This window comes from Hipposideros armiger, unplaced genomic scaffold (genome assembly GCF_001890085.2).
Source record: "Hipposideros armiger isolate ML-2016 unplaced genomic scaffold, ASM189008v1 scaffold_444, whole genome shotgun sequence".
NCBI lineage: Eukaryota > Metazoa > Chordata > Mammalia > Chiroptera > Hipposideridae > Hipposideros > Hipposideros armiger.
Window position 1 is genome coordinate 249855 of NW_017731794.1, and position 20060 is coordinate 269914.

The window sequence follows — 20060 nt, forward strand, 5'->3', positions numbered from 1 at the left end:
TGTTTTCCTTTTCACTAAAAGTTTAATATTCAATTACTGAAATCTTTTAGCAATTCAGATGTTAACACCCACCTCCTTTTAAGCAATTCTTTTAGCAAATTTACAAGGTAAAATAAAAAACAAAACAAAGCATGTAATCACACATTTTCTCTTCATGCAAATAACATTTAAAAAAACCAAACATGTTTTTGGAAGTAAACTGAAATCTTTCTGCAAACCTGCAGCCTTCACTGACAAGTGGAGACTATACTATTGCTAGTAGTATGTACATTCTGTTGAATCCAGCATCGAGTCTTTTGTTCCTTGCTTGCAAAGTACAGCAATGCCTTTGTCACTGGAGAGAAGCTTTATATATATATATCACCCTCTGAGGCTGCATGGTACCAGGGGTATTGGCCTACCCTGCACAGAGCAGCAGTAAAAGCGGGAAGACTTACAGATATAATTAAAGGCCAAACCACATATTGTCATATAGATTTTAATAGATATTCTGATTAACTCATCACAGTAATCATTTTTACTGTAATGATATGCAGCTTTACTACACTAGTATAAATAAAAACAGATAAATACAGCTCTAGGCAACATCACAGATTAACAAACTAAGCATTCTTCATGAACCAAAACTGAAAAAAACAATTATTGATACGAGATGCTGACACCTTTGCCCATTCCCATCATGCCTTCTCAAAAAAGGGTACTCAAGGTGCTCCACTTATTATATTGGTAAATTAGATTTCCAATTAGCCAGGCACATATATTTCATGGTCTCCACTATTTCACAGGTTAAAAAGCAGATAAACCTCAATGTATCAAAAAGAAAAGTGGAACGGATAGCAATACCAAAAAGAACCACTGGGTGCATAAAAATACGGCACTTTTCCTGTTGTTTCAGCAGTAAGACACATCAGGGATAAAATTTACCAAGAAGAAAATTAATATCCGCCTCAAATATCCACCCTGAAATGTCAGTCTCTGAGGCAGGATGGGCAATGAAAGGAGGACCTGAAATCAAAAAGGAAACATGAAAAACGAAATCCACATGAAGTTTAATGTTATGAATCTTTCTGCAAAGAAACTTGTTGCTCTTTGACGGCTTGTAACTGAGGACAAGCAATTTATTCATTAGCCAGTGCTGAGGAATTCATACTCTAACAGTGTATTTGTACAACTGAAATACACAACACAAGCTGGAGATAAGATATACAGAAACATTATTTAGAAATGATTTCACTGAGTGGCCAAATAAACTTTGAAGGGGCCATTAAGAAAATGTGAAGTCTGGGGGGCTGGCCGAGTGGCTCAGTTGGTTAAGAGCTTGCTCAAGAGTTTGAGCTCTGAGCAACAGCGGCTCGAGTCTAGCCTGAGCTGAGCAGCCGCTGAGCTGCCAACAGGTAGCAGGATGGCTCAGCTAAAAAAAAAAAAATAGAAAGAAAATGTGAAGTCTGCCAATGGGGGAAAATAAATAGAACGAAACAACTAATTTTAGGCAGATAGCAAAACTCAGAATGTTTCACGAAATTCCTAAAATTCTGCTCAACTTTCAACTGTCATTCTAATATGGCTTCATGATCTTATAAATCTTTAAGATCCTACAGATCCTGTGTGATCTTACAGACCTTACAGAAATATTAAGAACTATGAAGTGAACAATCACTTCCAAAATGTAAAAACGGCTCATTGCCAGCTGTGTTTCAGAAAATGCCTGTCTGCAAAAATTCATTTTCCTACCAAAAATGCATAATCACAGAACACTGAGGCCAGTCCTTCAGGTACACTGCCTTTGTCAGAATGAAGACCATGATTAGGACAGACATTTCCAAAAACAAAAATCCCAAAGCAACCCCAGTACATTTGAAACCCATCCTGCAAAAATGTATACTGTGAAGTCAAAACATCATCAAGCACTTAAGGATGTGACATATCCCAAGATTTCAAAGGTTATGTTCAGATTAAAATTTTAACTACCTTTGCAATTTTATTGTTTCCATTTGATTTTTTTTAAATGGTTAACACTATTTATTGTTTTTAATCTGCAAAATGATTTGCAGTGTTTCAACTTTCCAGTTAATGAGTCAAAATGGACAGGTCAGAAGACATAATCCAGGGGATGGCAGTGAAAGATCAGAAACAGGCTTATGTACACACTGGATCACAGAGAAATAACCACAGCCTCTTTTAACCCCCTGTTCCCATTGTAAACTTTGTTCATATCTCCATATTTGTAAGTCTGAATTAGTCTATAAAAATCACATTAAAAAGGTAAAATTATTTAAGTGAGATATTAACTGATCTGTATTTTATAAACTTTAATCCATAAAAATATAAATAAGAATGGTAGATTTTTAAGAAAAGAAGTATACATTTAGTGCAAGTTATGAATTACATTTCTTCTTCAGTGTCAGCAGTAAAATATATTGGGGAAACAAACAAAAAAAATGACTGATCTAATTTCAAGAAAAAAAATTCCAGTGTTTAAACATGCAATTAATACCAGATATAGCTAAACAGAATACTTCCTTCTCTTTACTGTCAAAGCATCAGCATTATTTCCTTATGCTGAACACTACTTGTATATCATAGTAGTTTTAGAAATAGAAAATATGCATAAGACCAGGTAACATTATCCATAAAGTCTGAGAGGAAAAAAACAAACAAAAAGAAAGCTGTTTATCCTAAGTCAAGTTTCCTTGTCGAGTCTGAGCCACACAGCACACACACTTCATTTGAGACTTGACCTGTTTGCTCAGCCTGTGTGCACGTGCTGCCCCCAGCGTTTAGCGATGGTACAAACTACATGGTTAATGGCACAAGAAACGCTCCCTTCTTGTAATGAAACCTCAGTAAAATCACAGTACATCTCAATATGAGAAAGGACTGCTTCAAAAGGGTACACCAATTTAAAGAGGCTTTGTTACAGAGAAAGAGAGTGAGTGAGTGAGTGAGTGAGTGAGAAAAGGGAATAAAAGCTCTTCTGGAATGTAGAAAGGTAATGCTTAACTATACAATTCATGAATTAAACATAACAGTTTTGATTTTAAAAAAGGGCAAGAACCTTGCAGTCTTAGAGATGGCTCAATTCAAAGTAATCCCTCCAGAAACAGGGACGGATGACACGTCTTGGCGATGTTGGAGTTGCAGGCCAGGTGCTCCCCGCGGGTCCTCTCCTCTGAGGCTCAGGCCTGCACTATCACGCGTGTCCGTCCGTCAGTGGCTGAACACATCCAGTGCAGAACAGCAGGAGCTGACTGGCTGCTCTCAGTTGAGGGGGAAACAGGGCACTCCTTTCGCCCCTCCAACGACTCCTCCATTCCACCAGCATTATTTGCAAACCATGTTGCAAAAGCCTGGCTTTTACATTTCTTTCTTTCTTTCTTTCTTTCTTTTTTTTACAGGAGAAAAATAAGTAGACGACTCTCTCAGGTTACAGAGTTGTGCTATTCAACAAACGAACTTCCTCTTCCGCCTCCTCTCTCTCCTCATCTACGGGACTCAATTGAACATTACGGAAGCGGGGTCTTGGTTTGCCGTCTGGGCCATATGACGGAGGATATCTTTTTTTGTTATGATGCCAAGGAGGCGCCTGAAAGGGATAAACAGAAAACTGCTATTAAAATGAAAGGGAAAAGAAAAAAGAGAAGCTAAATTGATAGCTAAATCCTTTTTGTTGACAGGAATAGAGCAAAGCAAGCAGCCTGATTTTGTATTTTCAAAAAATACTTTACTGATAAAGATAAATTATCCAGCAACAATCTTTTGATATAAGAAGTATGGTGGTCACTAATAGTACCATGTCCTTTCCACTGAGACTCTCACGGAAGTAGAGCTATTTTGATCAATGTATGCCAACAAAAAAGTAACACAAAAATGGGAGCATGTATGAACAAGAAATGATACAGATCCCATTTGAGAAGAAAAATCCAGTCCCATCACATCAAGAAATCAGTAAAATGTCTGATGACCAAATCCTGTCAATAGCCCACTTTTTAAAACCAAAATTAACTTTTAAAAAATAATTTAGGGATTGCCCAGTTGTATGTGGAATCTTCATGAAAGCACATTCAACTGAGATAAAGTAGTCAACACAGAGCTTCAATCCCCAGCTTCAGAATCCCCAGAATAAACTATAAGACAGCCCAAGTTTCTAGGATACTTATTAATGTTTTCCTTTTTTTATTTTAGCCCAAAAAGTGCTTTTATGAAAGTGATAACAGTGCTTTTATGAAAGTCTTCATTGTTAGTGCTTACATTAAAAGACAGATGAAAAATCAAGAAGCAGTGCTAAAAGATTACAGGTGAAGCACAAAGCAGAATGGATGAGTAGCTCCTTAGTATACTGGTTAGTTTTTTTTTTAAAAAAAAGGATGCATGAAATACTTGTGAAATATTAGCATACAACAGGAATACAAAATCAGTTGTGTACTAAACAAACTGGGAAAGATTTTATATAGGGATGACAATTGCAGGGCAAAATGGTTTCAGGCATTAATTGCTAGAGCCAGACGATTTTTAGGTTATAAGGTAAGGTAATTCAAAATTTATCTTTAGTCATGAAACCGCTAGGACATAAAGCCAGTTAAAAACAAATCTGAGCCTAAGAGCTGCTTACAGCATTCTAGAAGCATCATACAAAAGGGGCACACACATATTCTAGGCACAATTCACTAATGAAATGGGAAGACACACATTATGGACTTTGAAAGTATGCAGGGTATAGCAGAAAAAGAACTAATGCTATGATCACATATATATATATATATATATATATATATATATATATATATATATATATATATATATATATATATGTACACATTATGCTCTAGTTAGTGTGGCCATAAAAATAATCCATTTAACTGTCAGCAATTCTAACACTGCTAAGCTCAGTTAAAATCATCGATGAGCTTCGATTTACCATAACATTAGGAAACATTAAAAAAAGGGGGGGGCAGTTTGGGGTGACAGGGTAGACATGTTTAATCAGTTAGGTGTCTTCTGAGACCGGTGTAACCACTAAAATAGACAGATTTATGGTGTTTACTCAAAAAATGTCCAATAATATATACTCATTCAACTACCAAACCCTACACAATTCTTAAATTGCAACTAATGATTGTGATGCGAGATGCTAACTTTTGCTTGCTTCCTATGAATGGAATTTTACACGTATCTAAATTTTTCTTACAGACATATTATGAGATATAAAAGTAATGGGCAGCATGTAGGGTTTTTTTGTTAGCAGGTATCTGGGAAAGAGAGAACTGAACAGTTCACAAGTTTCATGCTTCCTGACTGCTAAGGTGTCTAAGGAGGAGATCTGATATATCTAATCACCAAGGGTTCGACGTGCTGCTTTAGTTGCTCGAGATGCTCTAATATGTTCTTCTTTGTGATGATCCCCAAGACAATCCTGAAACAGATCATGTTATGCTAATAACCGTGAGAACTTAAATGAAAAGAGGTTCCAATAATAATAAAGAATGACAGAGGGAAAAAAACAAAAACATGAACCATAAGAATGCTTTCAACGAATTTCATAAAAATAGAAACAAAAATGATTTAAAATCCCAGGTCCCATTTGTATAAATTCCACTGCCTTTCAAAAGTGATACTATTTTAAAACATTGGTGGGTTGTTTTCCTTTTTAAATTAAAAATCAAAATTAAAAAAAAGTTCACAATGAAGATGATGACTACAAAGAAAAGTACAAAAAAATATTAATACACAACTATAAAATTCTGAAATTTAGTTTCATTTGCTCTGTTCCTTCCTCTGTGGAAAATATGTTTCTAATATCTGAAGTGTCACAGTGCAGCAGCTATTACTTGGATCTGCCTCAGCAGTGAAAAGGCAGGGGAACGCTCAGCCTGTATTGCCTGTGAGGAGACTTAAGAAATCCCTTGGATTTTACTATTATTTGGAATTAAAATTAAAGGCAACGTGCACTAAATAAAAATGCCAACCAATACAAACACCCCCTAATTTTCAGGACCCGCCGAATGCTACCTCTTAAAATAAGCTGATAAGCTGTATTTATGATTAGGGGTCAGCATGACTTTTACTTTATGCATTTTTTTCTAAATAATGATTATTTCTCAGTTAACACATTATTATAACATCAAGCAAAATAATGAACAGAAATTCTCACGAGCATACTTGAAAATAATTAAACTTTTAATTATTAAAACAAAATTATGGTTACTGGTTTTATAAGGGAAGCCAATGAATTTAACTACAATACATGGCAATATAGACAGTGAATGTCAAAAACCTTAAAACAACTTTAATCTTTAAATTCTGGAAGCCCATCCGGAATGCCCTTCGGATAATTGAACATTTCCCTGGTGATCAAGTTAAGTCAGCTTTACTGTTCAACTGCCTTTGAACACTCTGACTTCTCTGAAGGAGAACGTCACCAGGGGAGTTCACTGAGTCAAAGCAGTTTGGTCCTACAGATATGTCAGCTATAAAATAGTTACTTAGGGTGAGAGGTGGGGAAGCAAGGAGGGTAGGGATGGGACAGGCATAAACAGGTTCTCTGCTAATGTTTTCTCATTATTTTTTAAAAGTAGTGTACTGATCATTAAGAACAAAGATAAACTGAAAAGCTCTCAGAGCATGGGAGCAAGTACCCCCTCCAAAAAATCTCAGATACAGCACTACATAAAATAAGCACTCAATCACTCAATAAATGTTCCCTGACTAAATGTTTGAGGTCAGATCAACAACAACAAAAAACTCATCAATTCACACTTGAATTTATAGTTGGAGTTAGGAAATGTGAAAATCTTGACAATTAAAATAATTCCAGTCTAATTCTTACTTATTCTCTTCTATCCAATTATAAACAATGATTAATTTCAGTTAATATATTAGTAAGCTCTGCCAAATCACATGGTACACAATGAGAAAAAAGTTACAATTTTTTTAAGAACCAAATGGCAAGTTTAGTGATTTACAAAGTAATGTTTATATGTACAAAATAACAGCCCTAAAAAAGAGGAAATAAATATATTTCCTCTCTTCAGTTAATGGAGAAAAGTGATTTGAGAATAATAAGGCCAGGTTCAGTGCTTCTTTGTTAACTTCAGGAAGTGCAAGGAAAATCAATGTGAATGTGACTAATGTAAATAACAATCTGCTGTTTCCTTGTGGGCTAACAAACAGTGCGTGACCCAGCATTTTCCCAAAGTACGTTCCAAGAAACACCAGTCCGAGGAGTACTGACCCGTTCCTTCCATCAAAAGAAGGCTTCATATCCAAATAAGTTTATCCCATTTGAGAATCAAATAATATCAATAATTTGTTCTGAGAAAGTTCCACAGTGGAGAAAACTGTTGTATGTAATCTGCTTTCCTAACTTATATGATCACAAAACTCTTTTTGGGCAATGCCTATTAACATCCTGCTAGTCCCATCAAGAACTTAAAATTTTTGAGAAATGCTATTAAAATAATAATGTGAGACATCTATAACTGACACCTTTAAAATTAACAGACACACTTCTCCCCTCATCTCTCTGTTCTCATTTTTTATTTGCATCCAAGGTACTAGATTTGTTACATCTCTTCTCCCAAATAGTTATTTTCCACCTCCAAGGACCCAGCATAAACTATACAATATTAGCAATTGTCCAAAACATCATACTCTATACTAAAAACTTGAAGATATGATTTATTTTCTGGGTTTAAATCATTTAACTGTAAGTGAGAATAAAACACTCTACTTCCTTACATACTTCAAAGAAAATGTCGCAAGAGCCACCACCCCAATTGATTTCTTCTCTTTCTATATCCATTATTTTCCTTGTAAGACAGAAATAAGGAAAATATAATCAAGGCACTTAAACATGTTCCTTTCGAAAGAGCCACCCCCTACCCCAAGCTTTCTTATAAACAGGCAGTATCAGGTAAGATTTTAATTAACTCTCCTTCCTACCCTGCCCCACACTTCATTATTTTTACTTTCCGTTAAATGTTTTCCTTTCCAATACCTGTGCTGCTGAAAACCTGGGAATTAATCAGCGAAGTGAAATATGGTCATTAACCCATATAGCTTTGTGATCACAGTTAATCAGACTAGAGAGTGACATTTATATTTGGTAGTACATACAAGGACAAACCATGCCAGACACAGAGAACAACGCAAAGCAAGTGAAAGTTTATAACAACTCAGCTTAGCTTCCAACTGAGCCATTCATAATGAAAAGGGCCCAAGAACCGGTATAACGCTTTATGAAACATGACTCCACTTAACAGGCACTTACTAAGTTTTTAAACATGAAGTGTGGTACCATTATTTTTTTCAATTAAACATTAAGCTAAAGAAAAGTTATTTTACTACATACATCTCCAATCAATATCTGTGATATTTAATAACTCCAAACTTCCTGCCCTGAATCAAGAGCTTTATCCCTTTAATGATTTATTTCCTATTACCTAGAGTTATGTAACGGGTTAGCACAGTGAAAACACTAAACATAGGTGAAATTCTCTAGCTTTAGATGTCTAACCCAATACAGTCTAATACATTGTCTAAGAAAACAGTAGTTAAAGAAATCACAAAGGAAAAAAGACATATTCTATCAGTCAGTTACTGTGTAAAACAGTAGCAAGGTGTTGTGACTTGCTGACCTCGTTAACTGGGCAAAGGATGAAACCTTTTTGAGCTCAATTACTAATCTGTAAAGGCAGGATACTGCCACCTCCTCTGCAGCTGGGCTGAGAAGTTGAATGGTAAAAGTGAAGAAGGTGTTCAATAAACACATTTCCTTCCTTTTTGCTCTTTCTTCCTCCTTTCTCGAGACAGGGGTCATGTGTTTTGTACAAAATGTTGTCTTAAAAAAACCCGCTATATTCTCTAAGTGCTTAGTGTTTCAACCAGCTTCACACTGTGCACGCAGTGTTCTATCCAAGAACACCCTTTATTTCTCATTTCTAGACTTTCTGTGGTCAGCCTTGAGGTAAAAAAAAAAACAACACTCTTAAGTATTTCAACTAGGAACAGTAATGTTGGGTTGTCGGAAAAGTCATGACGTATTTTTTCCATGTTTTTCGTTGCAAAAATGCATCATGACTTTTTCAACAACACAATATAATGGAAAAAGGAGACGAGAAAGAGAGAAAGAGAGAGAGAGAACACAGGTGAGGACACAGATCCCAGGTCCAGGAACAGAGCGGGGTGGGCAATGAAGGAGTATGTTTGCCAGGATCCTGTGTATCATGTCCCCACAGAACCTATGACATCAGCCAAACAAAACTTCCCTACATTCCTATCATGGGGAAACACTGGCAGTTTATGTGTAAAGGGCAGACAAATCAATGACTCAATTTATACATTTTAAATACATGAGTATTCATTTGCCATTAGCAGTTTATGTAAAAGATTTGTGAATGGAGAAGATAGAAAAGAGGAAACAAAGGAGGTTTTTAGCTAATTTACAAATTTCACTTAATTTTATGTTACTGCCTCATATTACAGCTAAAATAGTAAATAGAAAAATATCTAGAAAGTTATTACTGTACTAGAAATACATATTCTAAACATGAATGACTTACAAAAAGAAAACAGGTTTTTGCAGTATCCACACAGGTGAGGTCCGCAGCTCCGCTAAGAAAGGACAGACTCTTAAGTGCTGTGTGAATGTGGCAGATGACTCAGCACCTCTTTCCAACTCTGAAGTGTTCCTGACAAATGTCACTTGACATTTTGGCAAAGATCTGGCAGGTGACATTTTTCTTCCTCTTTGGTAAGTGTGAATCTGAGGGCCTGAACCGGTATTTATTATAATATAACCATCCTAACAAGATAGACTTGCCTGCCTGGGAGCAGATGACACTCTCCCCTAATAACTGCATATGAATTCCACTAAAAAGGATAAAACATGCTGGTAAGTGAACTGATTTCTTTGCCAGACTTACCCATTGTGAGTTACAAGGCACTGCCTCAGGCCCAGCTTCCGGAAAATGTCGACCACGATCTCCATCGGGGTGTGATCGGTCACCGTGAAAGGGCTCATGTCAAGAATGCTCCGCAGCTTCAGGGGCCGCGGGCTTTCCGCCGGAAGAGACGGGGTGTGCTGCGCAAAACACACCCGGGAACTGCCCACGATACCTTCTTGCTTTTTTCTGGCACTTTCTGAAAAGAGATACAGAAGACCAAAAATTAAAAATTGATAGGTTTCGTTTTAAAGATAACCTTCTTCCTTGGAGGTTCTTCTTATTTAAAAAATAAGACCCTCCTAAAACAAACAAATAAAAAGAAAACAATAAAATAAAAAGAAAAAAACAATAAGGCCTTCTTGTTTAAAAAATAAATAAATGTATCCCATGACTTTCGGTCCATTCATTTTTTTCCCTATCTTCTTAATCAAGAACGGAATCGATTGAAAAGTCACTTAACAATTTCTAATATTCGGCAGAATTAGAATTCACTGACGACAAATTATCTTCATGTAATTAAATTCTTTTTGGTCTAATTCTACCACGGAACAATTTTCTTTACTGGGGCTGAACGTGTTTTCTGAGTTTGGGGGATAAGGAAGCGTGTCTGGATATGGCATTTTAAAGCCTGCACACATGGACTCCATCATGCAATAGCGCCTGCCTGTGCTGTGACTTACCCCGCCGCAGGGGAGGGACTAAAGAGTTTCATCCTTGCTGTATGTTGTGTGCTCCGTCCCTGTGAATTAGCTAGTTCTTTCTCCGTTCTAATATTAAAGTTTAATTTTTTAGGTGAGTCATAAGCATTAACAGGTGGGCTGCAACTATAATTACATCCATAATGGACGCAGACTGACATTTTAGGTTTTATTTGTAAAGGTTCTGTGTGCGCTCCACTGAGCTCTGCTTCCAGTGCTTAGGCCCTGCTGCCTACTTCCACTCCCATCTTTGAAAGTGCTAGACAGGAAGTGACAAAGGTGCAGAAAACTGCAGCGGAAGAATAGACACCACAGAAACAAGAAGGAAACCCATTAAATGGAGAAAATGCAAAAGTAAAAGTCAGCTTTAAGTTTCTATTTTTAGTGTGTATTCAAAACGGTGTGTACAAATATGGAATATGTTATTATTGAGCATATTCTGAACATGAATTTTGCTACAAAAATATTTAAGCCAAAATAATAAGCATCAGTCCTAAGCTAGGAAGCAGATAAACATATAGGTCCTTAACACATATGGCGATGCTTTTTACTCCTGACCATTAAAGCCTTATTTGATTGTTGTAACGCATTCAAGTAGGAAGGCACAAAGTAAAGATCTAATGGTTAGAACTTACTAAGCCACCTTAAAAGCATGACAAAAGCACAGAAAAGAAGGAAGTTCACTAGCAAATGACTTAAGTGATTTTTGAAACATGCTTGCTAGGTTGCTTTTAGCCCATAGAAGCATCTAGCTAATGACCTGGAATGGTGGAGTCTAAGTACTGTTAGCATGTACAATGGACACTGAGTTAAAAGTAACTCCAATCAATCTTAAATACCTTAAAATATACATGTTATATCATCAATGAAAATATGCTGAGACATTAAGCACTTACTGATAAAACAATTTTAGAAAAGTTTAGAAAAATGTTAACCTAATTTATTTATTTATTAGAACATTTATTTGCTATACACCTATCCTCTCTGAGTTAAATTTGTCATTTTAAGACGATCACCTTTATATGAATGCAGTAACTATTTTAACAAGCATCATTTATTAAGTGCAAGAAGGGCCATTTGTTAGCATTTGTTCTGTTTTTTTGAAAAAAAATTTTTAAATGTCATTCAAAGAACTCTGAAGCAGAAAACATCATCATAGTTTTCATTTTCTGATGATTCTTTTTTTTAAAGTGAGCACGCAGACACAAGAGTTACATTTCCAGAGAATGGGAATGGTTCTTTTCTAACATAAAGTTTCCTAAAGTAAATATGAATTTTACCTCCAATTTTTAATACAATATTATCTGTCATTTTTTTCCTCCTAAATTTTTATGTTGTGTTTCCTGTTTGTGTTAATATACTTTCAAGGGCTTCACTTTAAACTAGACATTACAAGATAACATTGTAAACCTAAATCCAAAAACTAAAAAAGCAAAATCTTGTGAACTTGATATGAAACAGACCAATGAAGATGGGATTTTCAATAATTTGCATTCAAATCAGCCAGCTTTATTAACTACAAGAATGTATTCAGCAGGATGCCCTGGTGCTTGCTAGGCCTTATATTGTATGCTATTAGGAACAGTATCAACTTAACAAGGCTTATCTGAGTGGGAAAAGAGGAATCTGACTCCATTCTCTGATAACAATGCCAAATCAAAAGACAAAACTATATTTAGCAGAACCCACACAAGCACAAACTCCTTTCCTAGAAAACATAAGACTTTAAGGGACATAAAATACATGCCCTGACCCCACAAACACAACCAGCTAGATTTTACTGCTTCCGTTTCTTCCAGAAATCTATTATATCTCTGTATCTCTCTGCCTGGACATATAGATACTGATACACATAGGGGTATGTGTGTGTGTGTTTGTATGTGTATTTTTTAAAAAGGTACCTATTGCAATTGTTAGGTCTCTTCTGAGAGCAAATCCCACCAATCTCTGAGATTCTTTTGACATTATAACAGGAAAGCCATTGTAGCTGGTTTCATTAATCATGTTTTCTATGTCATCCACTGTCATGTTGTCCTGTGTCAGGACAGCTAACGGAGGATCATTCCTTCGAGGTCTCATGACATCAGCAGCCAGAGTGGTATGAGTGAATTCTTCTTTTGCATCCAAGAAAGGGTATCCATTTAACCGGATGTGCGCCTCATAAATGCCTTCCCTACCAAAGGCATCTCCAACCCATTTACTGGTCATTACTGCAGCCATCAGGGGAACGATATATTCCAAGCCACCAGTAAGCTCAAAAACAATAACCACCAGGGAGACAGTCATCCTTGTCACACCACCTGAAAAAAAGGAAGCACCACTGGTCAGGACGGACAGGATCCTCATCAATAGTAAAATTTTTGCACTAGGCAGTTGAAACCAACTTGAAAATAGAACTTAGTGAAAAGGATTATCATCAGAAACTACTACTTGGACAATTATCACTATTTTAATAAGATCTAGAGCCACACTAATCATCTTTGTTTATAACACAGAAGACCTGTTTGTTGCTTCATATAAAAAAAATCATAGCTGAGCAACTAAAACAAGTTTGCCATTTTGGTTTACTGCTTGCTATAGCAGACATAATTTCACCCTTATAAACGCTTATGATTAATTCTTAAGGAATCTGGTAAAGCACATGATAGCTATCTTATTTACTACCAATTTACATAGCAAATTCATATGTGCATAGACTATTAATTTAATACACTTCTCTCTTCTAAATCTTTTTAAAATAAGTAAAATATTTTGATGCCTTGTGACTTCCGTTAGTGGTGTAATATTTCACCCGCCCTTAGAAAACTCATCTACTCATTTACCCAAATCATCATTCTGAACTATCACCATCCGTATGCTGCTGCCTCCCCCACATCTCGCCATCTACTGTTGCATGTGTCCCATGTCTCAACTACGCGAGCCTGATCCTTCTGGTGTGCTTGTCTCGTTTTCCTGAGAAAAGACTTCAGATGACCACTGTCACAGAAAACATCACACACCTAAAACCGCATTGCTCTTCTTCCCCAAAGAGCTCCCCATTCCAGCTTCCCTGACCCCAACAATGGGCACCACATTCTTCCTGACAACCTAGGTTGTCATTGCTCTTGGTTCACCCCTTTACTTTATCTTAACATCTAGACTCTCACCCAGTCCTACTTGATTTGCTCTACAAAATATCTCTCCAGGGGTCCCTTCCTCCTTATTCTCACTATTATCAACTTAGTCCAGGCCCTCAAGACTTTGTTCCTTAATTTTAATACCGTTTTATCTTACCTCCTTCTTGACTCCAGGCCCCATGACCTTCAATCCACTTTCTAAGCCATGTTCCCAGGTTAATCTTTCCTAAGGAATACTTTCGCCATGTTGCCCCTTTGCTCAAAAACCTACCAGGGCTCACCAGTTCATACTATATTAAGCTTAAAACCTTCCTTCTTGCTTTTGAACTTAAAAATAGATGGCACAAAAAAACCTACTATGTATTCCTTATATACACTAGGCCAGACAAGTCCTACTCAGTTTACAAACACTTTAAAAATTTTTTTTTTTTTTTTTTTTTTGTAGAGGGCAGTGTCACTGGCCCTCATATGTGGGATCCGAACCAGGGGCCTCTGGCATCCCAAGCCAGCTCTTAACCATCACGCCACCCAGCCGGCCCAAAATTATTTTTTAACTAAGCACTTATTTTATCAGGCACGATACTAACAGCTTATATACATTTTATTTGATATAATCCCAAAACAACTATAGGAGATAAGTAGTTATTTCCATTTTATAGATTAAAAAACAACAACTAAAAAGTCAAGGAGCTTTCCCAAAGTCATTTAGCTAAAAATGGTGAAGCCACGACTGTCACAAATCTGACCAATTCCAAATACAAATTCACCCTAACATCCTTCTCATAATCTGGCTCTCTCACCAATCCAACCTGGTTTCCTAAATTATACTAAATACACTCTCTACTTCAATATTGTCAGTTTCTTCAGTGCCCCATGAATACTAAACCTATTTATAGCCTAATTTTTTTGTCTTGACAGTGTTTATACTCTTCAATAAAGTCCTCTCCTTTAAATTCTATCAATCTTTTAAAATAAAGCTGTTCTACCCTACCTGAACTATTTCACATGTTTTTCCCTCTAGAGTCCTACAATTTTCAGACTCTTGCAGTACTGTATATAATCAGTATCTGTTGCTCACTATTGTTTTCTCAGCGTTGGTCTTGAGTCCCCAACTTGATTGTAATTGAGGTTGGTCCATGTTTTATACTTATTTTTGTATCACTGACTGCACCTAGCATGGTGCTGAACCGAAAGTGGACACTTAATAAATTCTTGTGGGCCGGCCGAGTGACGCAATGGTTAAGAGCTGGCTTGGGACCCAGAGGGCCCCGGTTCGGATCCCACATATGAGGGCCAGTGACACTGCCCTCTACAGCTAAGATGGTGAACAACAGCTCAACCTGGAGCTGGGCTGCCATGAGTCGCCAGCGACGGAGTAGGCTGCTGCCCCTGTGGCAGTGGGTTGCCATGGGCTACCGTGTGTAGCCAGCAGCCAGCGTGAGCGGCCAGCAGCTGCCGTGAGCGGCCATCCAGAAGCCAGTGACTGATCTGTCTTGCCCGGGAAGAGCACAATGATGGTGCCAACTTGGGCCAGTGAAGCAACGTCCTCCACAACTAGACTAAAGAACAAAACGACAGCAACTTGTCTGTTCCCCTTCCCCCAATTTCCCAGTTCTGTTCCCATCCCTCCAATTCCCCAATAAAAATCTTAAAAAATAAAATAAAATAAAAATAAATTCTTGTGACTTTAGCAAAAATGATTCTGTACTTCACTTTCATTGATATTACACTTGTGGTGATCAATAATTACTCTACACAATTTTGATGCTCTGAACAAAAATAAGTCAAAATAAGTCAATTATTATTAAATATTATAACCAAAGTTTAGCTGACATTTTAAATATAAAAAGAAATGAGTAGTTACCTTTCTCATTTTGCTATAATTGCACCACAGATGGATAGAGGCTGGTATAGAAATCTTCTACTGAGGCTAAAAATAAATCACTGCAGAGCCCGAAGTAAAGCTATTCTGCAGCTTTGCTAGAATACTAATCTTAGGAACCAAGCTATAGTTAGTATAGTTAAGTCAAGATCCTTCACAATGAAAACACAAAAAATCTCCTTGGACAGGATTCAAGTTAAGCCCAAGTTGTACTGAGATGTTTTCTGTCATAAAGTATTATGTGACATTAAAAAGCTGCTAACAATAAAATTTTTGCATTAACAAATGTTCAGAGACAGGAAAATGAAAACCAGTGCTGCGTAATACCCTATAATGGTGGTATTGTTTAGTTTCTGTTCAATCTCTTTCTGTCCTGTACCCTCCTACCCCTCCCCCTACCAATTAAGTATGAGCGCTCTCACACCCACTCTTTTCTCTCTGAGGTTCACAAGCATCCAGACACAGCGACATTACCTAAGCAGGCAGCAGCACCAACCATGGCATAAAGGCCGGGGGTAATGCAGTCAGCCCCGACCTCACACCACTCCTTAAAGATGAACCAGTCGTGGTGATAATACGCAAGCTGCTCCACTGCGATTCCCACAATCCTTCCTGCGATCGCTCCAATGGCCATGCTGGGGATGAACAAGCCGGAGGGAACCTGTAACAAAAACAGAATGCTTACTGAGGCCGAGATCCTCTCCGCACATGCTTTAAACCTACCTTCTGTGGGTTTCTTTCTAACACTTTTCACATTTACATAGTAAAATCCTTTTTGCACAATATAACTTGAGCAAAATCTTGCTATAACAGTATCTTAACAATTCTATAAATTCACTTACAAAGTAACAAACTGCATTCTCTAGGCCAAAGAGAAAATAACCCAAGGGTTATTTATCCTTTAGCTCAGGGGTTCTTGACAAAATTTTCATTAGTCCACGTTGAAGTGGGGGGGAAAAAAAAGACAGTGCAAAGCATTTTTCATAACTCTAAATCAATTCAGCTTGAAGTACTGTCCTGTACTCCAAGAGTATGTCCTTTCTACATATTTGTTGTTTATCAAATGACAGAAATAGTACATGCCATTCCTCTTAAAGAGGGAATGTAAAGTGGGCAATCTTATCAGGTCCCCCAGTATTTTTTTAGTGATTTTATTTATATATTTATACATATATATAATCACTATATATAAATTTAATCGATATTTTTCTCCTTTTAATTCATATTAATTAATGATTTAATGAGGGTAATAGGAACAGTAAGCAGCTTCTGCAAGGTCATTTACAGACTATTAAAAGACCAACAGCTCTAAACTGTTCCGGATACGAAACAAGCCAAGCACAAAGTGATGGCATTTTGAAGAGTATATCAGGATCAATAAATGGATATCCAAATAGAAGTGATCAAAATATGTTTTACACTCTCCTGCCAGAGTGGAGGGTGATGGGGACTTAACAAAGGGCTGCTAATTGTCTCCAGCTTCCTGTATCAACTGCGGGTGAGAAAGTTGGGATTTATAGAAAATCAACTTACTGTAGAAACAGGAGCTTTAATAACTCCTTTAACTTGATTCGCTAAGAAAAATAAAAGTAAAATTTCAAGGTTTTTCTATTATTTAACTCTTATACCCAGTGGACTAAACATGGAGGACGATAGAAAAGAGACCATATTTTAAAACCACTCTAATTTTGTTGCTATTAAGTTATTCCACATAATGTACATTTGTGAAAGCGTGCTATCACTAGAGAACATTAAATATTATATGAACTATTGGTGCAATAATTGAAAAAACAAGGATTAGCTGACATCTGATTCCGCAGATACATCACTAACACCCATATAGTAGAACTGTATTTACTAGCAAATCACTAATTAATGAATGCTATTGTCACTTTTGTAAGTTCAAAGGAAGCAACGGCCTTAAATCCTTGATGGAAACAGGCATACTGTTCACGGCCGAGTAATTTAACTCTTGAGTTTGCAGTGTCCCTTCAACACCCTACAGGGATATGGTAAGGCAGAACAATGGCTCCCCAAAGATACGGATATCCTATTTCCTGTGAATTCATTGTGACATGGCAAGGAGGTACTAAAATTGTTACCCAGCTGACCCTCAAACAGGAGATTATCCTGGATTATCTGATTGGGCTGAAAGTAATTAATAAAAGTGTTTTAAGTGTGGAAGAAGGATTTAGAAGAGTTGGTGTCAGAATGATGAGATAAAAGAAAGGCTAGATGAGCCATTGCTGGCTTTGAAGGTGGAAGAAGGGGGCCATGAACCAAGGTATGCAGGCAGCTTCTAGAAGGCAGGAAAAGGCCAAAAAAAAAAAAAAAAGGATGCACCTCATAGAACCTCCACAAATCCCTGTGAAAACCCTGATGTCAGCTCAGCAAGACCCATTCTGGACTTCTGACCTCCACAATTATAACGAATTTGAGTCATTGTAATCCACTAAACTTGTGGTAATTTATTATAGCAGCAATAGGAAACTAATATAAATGGTTTTGAAGCATAATCACGAATTCTCTGACATTCCCCCACTAGAGGTGAGTGTATGTACCTCCCCCTGAACCTGGCCAGAGGCCTTTGTGGCTGCGTAGACAAAGAGAATGCAACAGAAGGCATGCTGGGTGACTTCTGTGGGTGGGTTACAAACAGTTCTCTTGGGACACTTGCTGTTGGAACCCTGAGCTACCATGTAAGAAATCTAACCACCCTGAGGCCATCATGCTGGAAAAAACCATAGAGAGAGAGGTGTTCCAGGAGCCCAGATGTTCCAGTTCCAGTTGTCTGAATCTTCTCAGCCTAGGTGCCGGACAAATTAATGTCTGTGAGATGACCACCAGTCCAAGCCATGTCTGATGACAACCATATGAGAGGCCGCAAACAAAACATGCCTAGCGAAGTCTTTCCCCAATCACTGACCAATATCAAGAGCAAAATAAGTAGTTATTTTGAATAAGATGTTAGGTTTTGGAATAATTTGTTACAAAGCAACAGATACCATGCTCAACAATATGTCCTAAGGAATTGTTTTTTCATTACTGAAAATTAAACCCAAAAGATAAAAACTTTTCAGCTTACATTTATGAAACCACCTTTAGATAAAAAAAAACTTTACTTCTCATTCTACATACAAGTTTTGAACATTCCAAGATTATGTAAATATCACCCGACATTAGCACTTACCTTGATACCGAAAGTGAACACTGTCATTATGATTTTAAATATGAGTGCTAAGCATAACTGCCAGATAGCTGAATACACTCCAAGGCCTGCTGGACGATCAGGAATATCATCAACAATTTTACTGGCATTCATGTCATTTCTGTAGTCACAAAGAGAAGAGGATTCCAGGGGACCACAGTCTGTAAAAAGCTCTTTAATCAGTTCACTGGTGTTGAGCCTAGTATATGGATTAGGGAAGGCTATCACAGCAGTAATGGCTGCAACAATAATGACTTCAAGAACAGGATACTTTCCAAATTTGGTGGATTTGCGTCGACGACACCAGGCAATATTTGCCCTAATGAAAAAGGCTCCCCAAAGCCCTCCAAATACCCCGAGGAGAATAAAAGGAAACAGTTCAAAAAGGTACCATGGTGTATGATACTCCACGTAAAAAAGGACCAGGCGGCTATTACCAAATGGATTAATGGATCTCAAAACAAAGGCAGCCACTAAAGCAGCAAAAAATGATCTCCATAAAGTTTTAAGAGGAAAGTAATAGCTAACCTAAAAAAAAAAAGAAAAAGAAAATTAATGCTCCGATTTTATAAGATACTTCTGATATGTTGTAATAGTTATAAGTTGAATGGTAAATATCATAGCTCTAAATTTTGCTGCAGCTAGAATTTACATATAACGGATTTTACTATGGTATGACAAATATTAATGTTTTATTAACTTTGACTATCACATCACTTTACATTCAAAATACCAACTGGTCATAAATGTCTAACAATTATTTAAAATACCTAGCATTGTTTTATTTTCAAAATGAATTTCACCTCCAATACAATCATAGTAAAGAATAAATGTCCTGCCACCAATTCATGTTAGCTCTTATTTAATTTACTTCTTCTATACTAAATAGAAAAATACAAGCATAGAACACAAACTGGAAAAAAAAGTTAATTGTAAAATATTCCCAGTCATAGTTTTAAGTAAATGTATAAAAAGTCTTAAGCACCAAAAAGAAAACAAAACCAACATATTGCACTGAAGCAACTAAAATTATCTCTCTTAAGCATCAATAACTACAACAAAAATAATCACATAAGAAAAACTTACAAAGACCATCTGAGGAATTAAAAATTTTAAAATAAAAAGATTCTTATATTTCAGTTAATAGGGATGGATTGTTTAAATATTTTCTATTAAGTCAAATTCATATGTGCTTACTTTTAAATACATTAAAGC

General features: G+C 36.8%; 1 protein-coding gene across 4 annotated transcripts in view; it reads right to left on the reverse strand.

Annotated features, from left to right (window-relative positions):
• Positions 1–1367: 1367 nt before the first annotated feature.
• CLCN3 (Cl-/H+ antiporter 3) overlaps positions 1368–20060 on the reverse strand; it is a 77732-nt gene continuing 59039 nt past the window's right edge. For 2 of the 4 annotated variants that reach the window (XM_019665505.1, XM_019665506.1), the window contains 6 exons: positions 18828–19373; positions 16112–16298; positions 12541–12939; positions 9921–10137; positions 5335–5410; positions 3368–3583 (listed from right to left, as the gene is read on the reverse strand). In XM_019665505.1, the coding sequence (XP_019521050.1) occupies positions 3425–3583; positions 5335–5410; positions 9921–10137; positions 12541–12939; positions 16112–16298; positions 18828–19373 (1584 nt within the window). In that variant the 3' untranslated portion in view covers positions 3368–3424. Of the gene's footprint in view, positions 3584–5334; positions 5411–9920; positions 10138–12540; positions 12940–16111; positions 16299–18827; positions 19374–20060 lie in introns of all 4 variants that reach the window. The other 2 variants (XM_019665508.1, XM_019665507.1) reach the window with 2 other exon arrangements.